The 12205-nt window shown below is 44.0% G+C and overlaps 1 protein-coding gene across 1 annotated transcript; it reads left to right on the forward strand.

The window, feature by feature from the left end:
• Positions 1–2401: 2401 nt before the first annotated feature.
• LOC146873538 (ATP synthase subunit C family protein) lies at positions 2402–2755 on the forward strand. The gene has a single exon (XM_085669676.1). The coding sequence runs from the start codon at positions 2436–2438 to the stop codon at positions 2658–2660; it is 225 nt and encodes a 74-aa protein (XP_085525802.1). The 5' UTR covers positions 2402–2435; the 3' UTR covers positions 2661–2755.
• Positions 2756–12205: the final 9450 nt, after the last annotated feature.

The following is a 12205-nucleotide window of genomic DNA, read 5'->3' on the forward strand; positions in this document are numbered from 1 at the left end:
TTGCTTACTTGCTTGGTGCACACTGACTTGACTGACTGAAGACCGGAATGGACCAATGCGAGATTGACTAAAGAAGGGCGCCAAGGAAAAGGCAAACTAGATAAAAAGCCAAGCTGACTGAATGAAATGCCGCAGCTGACTCTGACTCCGGTTTGGTACCTATTCCATATCTGAAGATTGACCACAGCCTAATTAATTGAATGCCTTACCGCTTTAAACTTTGCTTGGAGTTCGATCCGCCTATGAACTCTTCTTCATACGCTTACTCTCTTACCGGAAAGGCAACCCAACGAAAAGAGTCTTAGTCCAGCTTCGTCCCAAAGCTTGGAGATGCCAGGGGCTGAAAAAGTGGGAGTTACAGTATGTTCTTCTCAAGCCAAACCTTCCGAATGGAAGCGCTGGGTTTCTCTGGACTACTCTTCTGCCATTCATTACCCTTGACATGAGAGGTATATCGTTACCTTTGATCTCATTTCCATTTTTTTTATTTTGCAGAGTCTCAGCTCTTTCCTCGAGCCCCACGGGGTCCTCTCAATCCCGCTCTCTCACTTCTGTCGCTATAAGTGTGCTCCCCCTTTGTGCGCAGAACGCCGAGGGTGTTCAGGTCTTTCCCCTCTTTTATCTTATTGCTTTCTTTTCTCCATTTCTCACTTGGGTCTAATTGCCAGGTTCAAGTGAACCCTCAGTAGCTTGAACCTGGCAACGGTCTTTGACACATCTATTAGCTGAAGAGGCCTAACGCTGGTCTTTTTATTCTTCCTATGACTAGCCGATGTAGACTATATCCATAGCCTTTCATATTAGTTAGGGTTGTGTCCTTAACGAATTTGTGAAACTCGTTTAGGCGAATCGATCAATATAAGGGCTTATACACCTACCTTTGAATGAAAGAAGTGTTGATTGTATGCCTGGAAAAGAGAAAGAGTGACTTCCGGCGGTCTGACGATTGATTGCATTTGGTTCAATTTATCTTGCTTGAGAGGGCAAAGGCAGGAAATAGAGTATGGAGTTAGGGGCTTGCTTAATGGCTTTCCTTCCGGCTTCAATGCTCAAGGCATTTCTTTTTTCTTTTTTTGGATTATGCTCTAGTGTTTGAATCATTTTTCTATCTATTCGTCTTTCTATTGATCTATTTGTTTTGCTATCATTCAGTATCAGTAAGATTGATTAGTATGTGGATTACGTGGCTCGCTCTCGCTCTTTGAGTTCTTGGTCTGAAGGTGAACGAGCTCTTGGTGTCGTAATTCCTACTCGCTTTCCTTGTATTAGCTACAGCCACCGAAGCATTCTTTCGTCAACACGAGTTAGCTATTCTCTGATCTTTGCCTTATTCTTTCTTCCTTTTCGTATGTATTTTCAACCGCACAACTGGAACCAAAAATTTCATTGCCTTGAAGAGCCTTCCATTCTTAAGCCAGCCAATCCAGTCAATCAATAAAGGGGCGAAGCGGTGTGAACATGGCCTCATTCTATGACGAGTTGGAGGAGATAGCAGGCTACGGCGAGGAGCCGCCCTACGAGGAAGACAAAAGGGACACTGAGGTCCGAGGACCGGAGGCCCACGTATATGCACTCATGAATACTTATCAATTCAAAAAATTCTTTGATCGTAGAGCAGGCACGTTTCGCCGCTACGCTAAAAGGCTCTTCTATTATGGATCACACGTCCAATTCTCTGGCTCAGAAAGGCTTTCGATGTTTTGATCCTTCTTCTCGTTTTCGCCGTCCCGGCATGTTACCTTCCCTTTTTGGAGTACCAGCTATAGTAGTCAGTCCACTGGGTCTACCTTTTGCGTCCCTGGTGAGGTTGGTTCATCGGCCGAGTCAATCCAGTTTAGAATCTTATTTTCTAGTGAGTTATAGAGCATCTAGTAGATAAACTACTAGCATGAGTAGTTAGACTACCCATACTCAGTTTACGCTGTTCGTGACAGCGATGTTCCAGTCAGACCCGTTCCAGAACCGATGAAAGAGAAAAACCCACTAGCGGGTAAACCTGTGCTTTAGCCCCCAGCAATAGATCTAGTGAGACAGGATTTTCCTTGCCTATGTTCCCCCTGAAGTGAGGCCCCACCGAATCGTCTGCTTAGTCTTCTTTCTCTTTCCTGTGCTATCCAGAAGAGTGAGACATAAGTCTAAAGTTATCCCACTAGTAATGTGCACTATCTGACTTGTCCTTGGTACATCTTATATGAAGCAGTACTGTAGCCTTACAAGCTGCTTGAATGGGTAGCGGACTTTCTATCTACGCCGAGTTTTGATGCCCGACTCAAAGCCTCCTACTCTTCCCCTTCCGCGAAGACAACCTCTGCCGCCTAGTCTGCTTGCCTTTGCTTCCTAAAGTGAGATGTCCAAGAGAAAAGGAACGAGGGGAAGAAGCGACGAGAACATAAAATCGTGAATGAAAGAGCGTGACGAGACTTTCTCAATTCGAGATGTTAGAAGGTGCAAAATCAATGGGTGCCGGAGCTGCTACAATTGCTTCAGCGGGAGCTGCTGTAGGTATTGGAAACGTATTCAGTTCATTAATTCATTCCGTGGCAAGAAATCCATCATTGGCAAAACAGTTATTCGGATATGCAATCCTGGGCTTTGCTCTAACCGAGGCTATTGCCTTGTTCGCATTAATGATGGCCTTTTTGATTCTCTTTGTTTTCTAAGTTTCTCCTTTTGAAAGGTGTAGTCTCTCCTACCTGAAGAGGACGAGGCCCCCGGAAATGGGGGGAAGGGGAGTGGGCAAGGGGCCCCTTCACGGCTAATCGATCTCTCTCCCTCTAGTAAGCTCATCGAAAGACCTGGTGCCCAATACTAAAACTTGGGGAAGGTGGGATGCTAGGTGGACAGGATTGGACGTTAACCTAGAGAGCTAAGTGTAGTGCACTTCGTTCTCTTTGATTGGCACATGGAAGATCCACTTAAAGCATAAAGAAGATCTGCACCGCTAAGACAAGGAAGGTAAGATGTTCAGAAAGAAGATAAGACAAAAAAGTCAATATTGCAACTGACAGCTAATAGGAGAGAGAATACAACTGTCAGCAAATAAAATAGATAAGACAGTCCTGTCTTGATAGTTTACTTCAGATTTCAATGTCCGATCTGACTGTGAGAATAGCGAAGTCCGGAATGACATGCTCAATGCCAGTCCATCCAGAAATGCCAGATGAATCCCGTGAGAGATCTAATCTAGGCAGAAGATCCCATCCCTAAAAAAAAAAAAGTGTAATCAGAGGGTGAAACCTTGCTTTGCAAAAGGGGAGTTCTTTCCCGCATCCATCCCATAAACCCCTGTCAAGCTTCTACTCATTCTCAATTCAGGAAAAGGTTTCCGGTTGCCATAAATAAAACCACAATCACACAGTCAACTCGAACAAAGAGCTTCTCGCCTACAAATTAAGGAGCTGGTCCAAGCCTTCCTCTTTACTGTTTAGGAGTAGCATTGAAGATTCGAAACCTTTCGTGTCGTCAGGTTGCTACACCTAACCTAGCCTAGCGGGAGCTCACTTAAGGCTCCGAGTATCATGATCGTAAGACGACATTTGCTAGCCTCACACTACCCTTTTTGGAACCCTCGAGTAGTCATGTGGAATAAACAAACGAAAAGAAAGGAGAAAGGCTTGCTGTTGCCAAGGCCTATTCCTCGACCATCGTCACCTATTCAATAAGTTGGGAGTCCCCGCCATGTAAACCCATATCCCATGGAAGAATCGAATCAATACCGACTATTTCTTTAGCATCCCGAAGAGTGACGAGAAGACCACACTTTACATCTTTCTTTCAAAAGAGGAGAACGCGCTCATAGAATATTAACAAAAATGAAAGAAATCCTCGTCCAGTGGCACGTCCTTTAGCTGCTGCGGTCCGGTACGGGGAAAGAAGTTCGGACATATTCTATATAGGAAGCGCTCCTTGCCTGAAGAATAGGCGTCTTTCATACCTTTCCTGGGAACGGGCAAGAAAACAGATTGGCCTATGAATGTGCACCCTCTTTCCTGATACTAGGGACATTTGATTCTTTCTGACCTATATTATAATCTTACCAAACTGCTCTTATTCCGCTAAAAGAGCAAAGATAAAAGCCCTCTTATGCCAGAAATTTAATAAAGAATAAAGAAAGTGTACTTTCACCTCTGGAATGGCAACATGCGAAAGACACCCACTGGCGTGCTTACGTTCTTTCTTCGCTTCCCAGCCAACAAGCAACTCCTTGAGCTTTATAAAGCCGTTGATTGCCATCCGTTTTCTTGCTGGAATCTTTTTCTTATTCTGAATATAACCTGTCCTCCCGGGGCTCAAGGGAGAGGCCTGACTGTCTTTTCTATAGAGTTGGAGTAGTAGTTGGACAAAAGAACTCTCTGGCCGGAGTCAAACACGTAGTCGTGACCTGTCCCGTCGTTACTCCTCTTTCTATATATGTTTAGGGAGAAAGAATTAGGCTGCCTAAAAAGAAACTCTAGGCGTTGGATTGTTTTTATTTTCTGCTGGTGAGGAAAGGTCGTGCAATCGCAGAGGACTAGTTCCCTATCCCGCTGATAAGAATAAAAAAGGGATCGGCGCAGTGGATAGGCCACTCTCACTGGAAGAGCTTAGCTTATTCCAAAGCATCCCTGACGCTCTCTAGTTTAGGAATAGAGGGTGCCGCATCCGAGGCAAAGCAAGAGCTAACAGCCTCTTTTTTTCCATCCTTACTTTCATCCGTTAATGCTTCTTCTTTCCAGTCAGTTTAGATCCTGAGAACAAGTCAAGCTTCAAATAAGTAGTCCGCTAAGGTCTGTCTAACAATAGAGCTTCCAGAGGCAAGCCGAAGCGGAGAATGTTTCTCCTAAAGAGTCTATTATAGTAGTCTATCAAAGCACAAGGAGAATGGCTCTGACTAAGCATCTGGTGAGGGATCCGCTGGATTAGTAAGCATCACATAAGGAGGACGGTGGAGATCTAAGTTGCTCCTTTCTTCCCCCTTCCCCAGTTCTCTAACTAGTGGTGTAAGCAAGTGCTCCATTGTGTAATGGTCTAAGGGCCTTTCAGTTCTAATCTGACCTACCGTGTCTAAGGTGTGACTTCTTCCAAGAGTGGGAGGGCTCACAGTAAGACCGGGTAGACGGGTATAGCAGTAATAGTACTTTCACCCAATAGGATAAGGCAAGTCAGTTTGAAAGCAAGGCAAACAACCTTTGCCTCTTGGACTACGGCTTGGAAACCTTTGCCAAGTTTCCTCAGTGAGAAAGGAATCAAACTCACTCTCTTTTCTTCTTCAACTCAACCAAGTCCAATAGAAAACACATTAAGCTTCGTCTAACAGGAAGTAGCACCTGCCGCCTTGCATAGCATGTCGAGAATCCTTTTCCTTGTTTCGAAATACAGATTGTTGTGGAGAGTCTAAATTGCGTAAGAGAAAGAAGCTGTTCTTGAATTGCTAGTCTGTCAGTGAGAAGCTGTGATCGAGAAAGTCTCGCCCAAAGAGCTCTACAGTAGTGCCTTGCGGGGTCGTAGAGCCGGGGGAGCTCAGATCCGATTCTTGCATTCATCTTAACTGCAGATTTCTACTTCTTCTTACCCAGTTTGTAAGCAGAGGAGAACAAATAAGATAGAAGCCCATATTGAAACTATACTTCCTAACTAGAGTAGTAAGAAGTCTTTTCAGAAGCAGTAGACTGAGAGGCTTTGGCAGAATTGATCGAACTTCTTGCTCTCAGGGTGCTTCGCTTGAGCTCAACCATCCGGGATGCTTGTTTTCTGAGGATGATTCTTTCGCGTAAGTAAGGGAAGTGTTGAGCCAGAGTAGAGATGACCTTTTCAGCATCGCTGTGAGAGCATCCGAGTGAATAATTTCTGCCAATTGCATGCTGAAATAGTTTCTTAGTGCTTCCCTTTGTTCTTGCAAGAGATCAAGACTGGTAGGCAGGCTAAGGCCAGAGATTCAATGCCCGAGGTCTTTCCTCTCCTTATCAGTCGAGTTACTTCATAACCTCTTCTTCTGATTATAGTCGTCGTAACTCTCTCTATCTTAGGTGTCGGCATCACACATATCATATAGATTGTGTGTAGTGAGTGAGATTTCCCAAACAAAACATTAGGAAAGGAGTTAAAAAAAGAAAAAGAATAGAGGCCATCTGACTTGGTTAAGTCATGTTAGTTGTGGTTAACAGCAGAACCAAAGCAGAATGACTGACCCTGCCTCCAAAGAGGAAGGTGCATTCCTTGTTATATCCCATAGCTTGCTGAGACCGGAGATAGGGTCCCCTCAGATATGACGATAGGTACGTTCCTGCCAAACATGTTAATAATATAGGTTTCCCTATGGGCATATCCCAGGTTTCCAATATGATCTTAAAATAGACAATCACACACAAAATAGCTCGACTGTAATCCGAGTAACGAAGACTGATAAGCATAAGGATTGAGAATTCATGGGATTGATCAGGTCTCAAGACTGGGACGTCGCTTTTAGCTGCTTTTTTGCAGACTAGATTACTAGGATGCTTGGGAAGTAGCCGTATCTTCTTCTTGCTCCGCTGCTCTCAGAAAACCTGGGACTGAATCTCTAAAATAAGGACTTGTCTATCCGGTTTATCCTGTTAGTGAGATGGGTGTAGCTCCCCTGGATGCATGAAGGCTTTCTTCTTTTGAATTCGGGTTCCCGCATATTGATTGATGCTTCCTTGGAATACCTTTCCATAGGAGTGGTAGAGTCCTAATAAGAGGCCAATTCCTGATACGCCCCTATGAATCTCCCTGGATATCTTCACTTTCTTCGGACGAGCATCCCTGACATAGCTGCCCTTGATAGAAATCCCCTGGCTTTCCTTACTAAATTATAAATCAATCCGGCAATCTTCCTTACAGTTATTTTCTCCTTAATAGTCTATCGGAATTTCTCTGAGAAACCCCCGGGAATCCTTACTTAAAAGCCCCTTTATCTTGATTGTTCGAATAGGATGTGTTAAGCAACAACTTCAAAGCCCTTAGCTACCGGTATTGCTTTGAAAAATCCTGGGTTAATGCAGGTTTCTTTGCTTTCTTTTTATCTGACGCAAGTTATTCATTGATAAAATCAGGATCTTTCTTCTCTCTTCGTTCCTCTCCTTACAGTCGAGTTACTACGTTCCTCTTCTTCTTATTCCCTCCCATGCATCAACAGTTCCAATTTATGGGATAATCCGAGGCAAAGGCCATATCCCGAAGCTAACTCATAACTCTTTCCCGAGTCAACTCACCCTTTCACGCTAACCCTGCTTTGGAAAAAAGAAGGAATGAAATAGCTCGACTGATAAGGAGAGGAAGCAAGGCACTTGAGATGGGTGCTTTCCTTCTTTTTTCTTTCGAAGGTGTTAAAGGGCTGATTGAGGTATAAATTCAATACATATAATTTTTATTTTTCTTGATTTGGTGGTAACCCATTTGGACGAGCAATCGCTACTTCGTTCTCGCCTTTGAGTGTGCAGGGCTTGAATCATCCATAAAACGCCTATTCCTAGGTGCCAAGCTTGTGTTAAAGATCTTACTTGCCTGATTCCCGGAACTGGGTTAAAATAAAAAAAGTGAAGAATTGCAAATATTTTAGATATTGTCTCAGTACTTGTGGCTAGTCCTATTATATGGACTTGACCTCCCTAAGGATGCTTCCACAGAAGAGGCGAGAGGTTCTATCCTTCGGGTATGTGTACCGAACGGGAAATCTATACTCGTAGGCGGTGATACCTCAAGCCCATGATACAACATTTTAAAGTAAGAAAGCAGTTGATAACGAAAAGTTAACCCCCGGTCGGACTTGGTAGGGTAGGAGCCGAATAGAAGGCATAAAGTCAGAGGAATGAGCGGGTAAAGAAGAAAGAGATTGGAAAGATGAGATTCATGTATTGACGTAATCTAGTAGACCCTTAAAGAACATCCAAACCTAGAAACAAGAGCACGCCCATCAAACGGAAAGAATTGATAAATAGGAGGCGGGTAAGCCCGAATAGCTTCCTCAAAAGCATGATGTAGCGACTTACTATTAATTCATAATGCGAGCTAGCATTTGGGGCTAATGTCTGTAGATGTGATACCTCCTGGTCAGAGACGGAGAATCGCTGTTATCGGATCTGGTAATAAACGTATGCTTAGTAGGGAGGGGCTCGCCCAGATGCTTTGCGAGACCGAATCATTTTGTGTTCGGTTGCGTTATCTACCGCAAAGAGGGACTCCCCCTTTCTATTAGAACAGTGTTAGTTCGCTATTACTGCCGGTCAGGCCGACGAGAATTCTATTCTGATATTGCTATGTGCGCCACTAGAGCTTTGATCATATGCTTTGAGCCGAGTCGATGAGTTTGAATATTCATTCGTGTACGTATGCCATGTAGATTGAAAAGGGAGAAGCCCTCACTGACGGAGTATAAATAGCACACCAGATGGATCATTCAATAGAAAGCCGAAGGCGAAGATGTGAACACCTCCAAAGGGCTGGGTGAGAGAAAGCGTCCTTTGTTGATACCTAGTGTACACCGCCACCTACTGAAATGGATTAATAAACGTGGCTTTCTATTGCTTGTAGCGGCGTTGCTTCCTTTTGTTCACCGCGGCGAAAAATGAAATCTTGAGAAAGAAGGCCTTGTGGGGCATCTCCAGCAGCGCCAAAGAAGGAAGATGGAAAGTCTTCTTTGTAGACTCGCACCGCTCACTTACGGTTTTATACAGAGGGGGGTTGTATTGAAGGGCCATAAGCTTTGAATATGCGTTGGTTCCAATCCGGATCTCGTTGTTTGGGTCTCGAGATGATATTCAGGAGACAAAAGAGCAGAGCTGATAGAAATGCTAATTATAATGGAGATACTAATTCTTTAATAAAGACTTGTGCCCATTGTCCAAGATTCCTTTGTGGGACTTTCTTTTTATTCTTCTTGACTTGACTCAACAACCCTCCAATTCAGGACAGAACTCTAAGGGTATCTCTGAAGATTCAAAATACAGAAGAGCGACTGCCAATCAAGACAATATTGAATTGAAGCACGCGCCTTAGGACCGATCCCAGTGAAATAGGAAAACGAATCCGCGCGCTACCGAGTTTCCTTCATCGATCGGAACAAAACTAGCAAAAGAAAGAGGGAGCTGCGCTATACATAATACAAAGGGACCCAGGCTCTGCCCGAATGATACGATCAGCAACTTCTAGTACCCAAGCTATGTGATCAATAACTATTCTCCTAGAGGCGAATCCCTCAGGGCGCCCTAAGCAACCGAAGGGTAGAGAAGATGAAGAATAAGGGTAATCTAAGCATGCGCCACCAAAAGGAAAGAGAGGACCGATTGATACCAATAGCAAGATACACATCTTTTTTTTTAGACTCCGAGGGTTGAGAATAGTTGAGGATCAGAAGATTGGCCTTAATAGATTAAGTGCAAACTTTCTTTTTTATATTATATATATGAGTAAGCCCCTTCCCTTAGGAACAGAAGTATACACAAGGGGGTAATTTCTCACAATTATTCACGTTCAACTCCAAGATCCAGCAAGCCAACTTCAACCGAAACTGAGTCACATTCTCCCTCTCTTCCTAATGGAGGCACATACCATTCTTGTAACAGTGGATGGATAAAAGTCTCGTAGTCTTTGTTTCTAAAAAGGTCGTGCCCTTTCTACATATATCGAAATTTTAGTCTTTCACCCCTCCTTTATCGAATTAGCTATGGCTAATCTAGTAGAGTAGGGCTAATCAGAAGTTTCACTATGGCGATTGGAAGCGAAGCCTCAATTCAAATCGAGCAGCAGCTTTTCTACACTCAAAGGGAACCCGGCATCCCATTAACTGAGACTTCCTATGCATAGCTGTAGCCTTTCGTCATACCCTTTGGCTACTTAGTGCCTCCACCTACTACTAGGCTGTAATCTTCTTGTTTCTAAACTAAATCGAGGGTCTATGCGGCTCTCTGAATAATAGAATATGTCCACTGTAGTCTATTTGAAGCGTTCCTGCTTGTCTTGAATCAAACGGAATTGAATAACCCTGTGTAGCGGATAGCATGGACTGATTGAAATAGCATACTTGTGCAATGGATCTCGTTTATCTTTCATATGTTAAATGTTCGTGTAGTGAATTCACGGCTAGAGATAGTACATTCTGGGTCGATCAAGGAAGGTAGCGTATACGGGTACTTGGGATTGAGTAGAGCATAGGTTCAATAACCGGGCTTGGAAAAGAGAATGATAATCTCGTTCAGCAAGAGGCTGGGTTTTTGGTCTTTCTACGTTTCCGCTTATGCTCCTTTGGTTAGTACTCCAAATTGGATTTCTTTCTGGTTGGTTCGAAGTAATGCTCCTTTTATTTAGCTATTCCCTACATTCTTTGGTAAAAGTGCTCATGCAGCTTCTAAGGGATGCCTTCCCCTCCAAGTTGTTTCAAAGTAAGATCTGTGGATAAACGATGGTTAAGCCGCATCGGTGCGGTCGGGATCGCCCGGTACTTGTGAGGCAGAAGAATCCTTGAATAGAAGATCGAGCTTGTGGAAAGTCTTTTTTTAGTACTTGTTAGCGTCCCTTCCCCCTGAGTTCAAGATGTCCCTTTCCGCTTCTCTTTCAGCAACTTCCGGATTGGTCAAGCCTCGAATCGAATCCTGGATCAACGCCCTTTTTCGCTTAACCCATTCGTTCACAGTCGATTCAACTTAAACCAATGTCACATGTCTTGTGAGCATTCAACCATGATCTTCTTTTGTTCACATCAGATCTTTCCTGGTAACTAAGGCAATGAAATTTTATTAATGAATAAATTACCTCATATCTTTCCCTCTGGGTGGGATGATACGAAATAGAGCAGTTGCCAATTGGCATGCGAAACCGAGAAGGAACTTACTTTCATAGACAAGAGCTGACCTTGGGCCAATGACCAGATATTTAAGATTATTAGCCAAAGTAGATAGAGTGAATGGGAATAGTCGAATGCCCTATGGAGTAAAGGGAAGGGGCTTGAGTTCTGAGACGAAGATAAGGCTTCCGGACATATGGAAGAAGGAGGCATCGTAGATGAGGAGATCCAGTTGTGCTTGCTGCCTATCCACTTGGCGAGTAAGAGGCTCTGTGCAAGAGTGGATTTTCAACCTTCTGCCTTTGCTTGCTTCATCTGCAGAGCTAACTCCGGAAGTGACTGCTCTAGCCAATGCGCATGCGTTCCTTCCTAAATGCAATTAGGCTTCTCGCGTTGATCACATAGCTTCTTCTGTAGTGCGTGTATTTAGTGTCTCCTTTGCTGTCCTATCGCGGAGTTATGTACGTAGGGTGCGCGTAGAAAGCTTATAGTGCTCTTCTTTGATTGATTGTAATTGAGTTGACTGACTCAGGAACTTTCCCTTAGGGTGAATGCACTAGGTGAGCGTCTTTCAATGCTTGCTTTTTTAGTTGTTTAGCCTATAGCCTTGTTGCTAAAGCTGTTAGCGCGTAGTCTGTCTCATATACCTCCAAGAGCGGTGAGTGGGTGTAGTAAGATAAGATGTAGGTAGGCATATCTATGTTTGGGCACTGAACATGGTAGCTATAGCGAGGGGAAAGATCCATAGCAAAGACCGGTAAGCTCGCTTCCCACATCCCATTCGATGCTTTCCCTCCTTCTTTATTTGCTTGATGCGCCGCTCGGTGTGCTCAGATGGTTCTGCTTCATGCTCGTCGACTCTGAGTTCGGGTTTCAATGAGTACCACGATCATTCCCGTTAACCAAATCTCTCCATTTTATGATCAATTCATTAGATCCAGCTCCCTGGCAGTTACAAAAGAACATCTTCATTGGGATGCTGTCAGTGAAGAAAAAGAAGTAAACTGTCATACCTGGTTCCAAGGGAAGAGAGCCCCAGTGAAGTAAACCGAGGGCACGAAGCAAGGTATGGTGGGTGCCAGCTACTTTCACTTGTTAGGAGTAGGGGCTGAAAAGAGCTCTTTGTATAGGTTGGGTTTGCTGGGCTTTGATGCTGACCTTCTTTTTTTGAAAAGGGGAAGGTTTGATAAAGGAGCTTTTAAGCCCTTTTGCTGGATTGTTGGTCTGCAGCCCCGCCCTATAGAATAGAATGAATCCAATAAGGAGAGGCCTATGGATGACCGAGCCACTCTTATACTACTCCTTACCTCACCCCCTTCTCACTTAAAGGGCGAAGTCGCTGAAGCGAGTCTAAAGGCCAAAGAGTGATCTTTGAACGTTACTACGCATCCTTATTAATGAATAGGTATAGTGTAAGGTAGGTTTGTT

This window comes from Vigna unguiculata, unplaced genomic scaffold, assembly GCF_037176805.1.
Source record: "Vigna unguiculata cultivar grain cowpea cultivar isolate G323 ecotype 2 unplaced genomic scaffold, ASM3717680v1 ptg000453l, whole genome shotgun sequence".
In the NCBI taxonomy this organism is placed as follows: domain Eukaryota; kingdom Viridiplantae; phylum Streptophyta; class Magnoliopsida; order Fabales; family Fabaceae; genus Vigna; species Vigna unguiculata.

Coding starts and splice junctions, on each gene's coding strand:
- LOC146873538 (XM_085669676.1), top strand. CDS start 2,436: ATGTTAGAAGGTGCAAAATCAATGGGTGCCGGAGCTGCTACAATTGCT.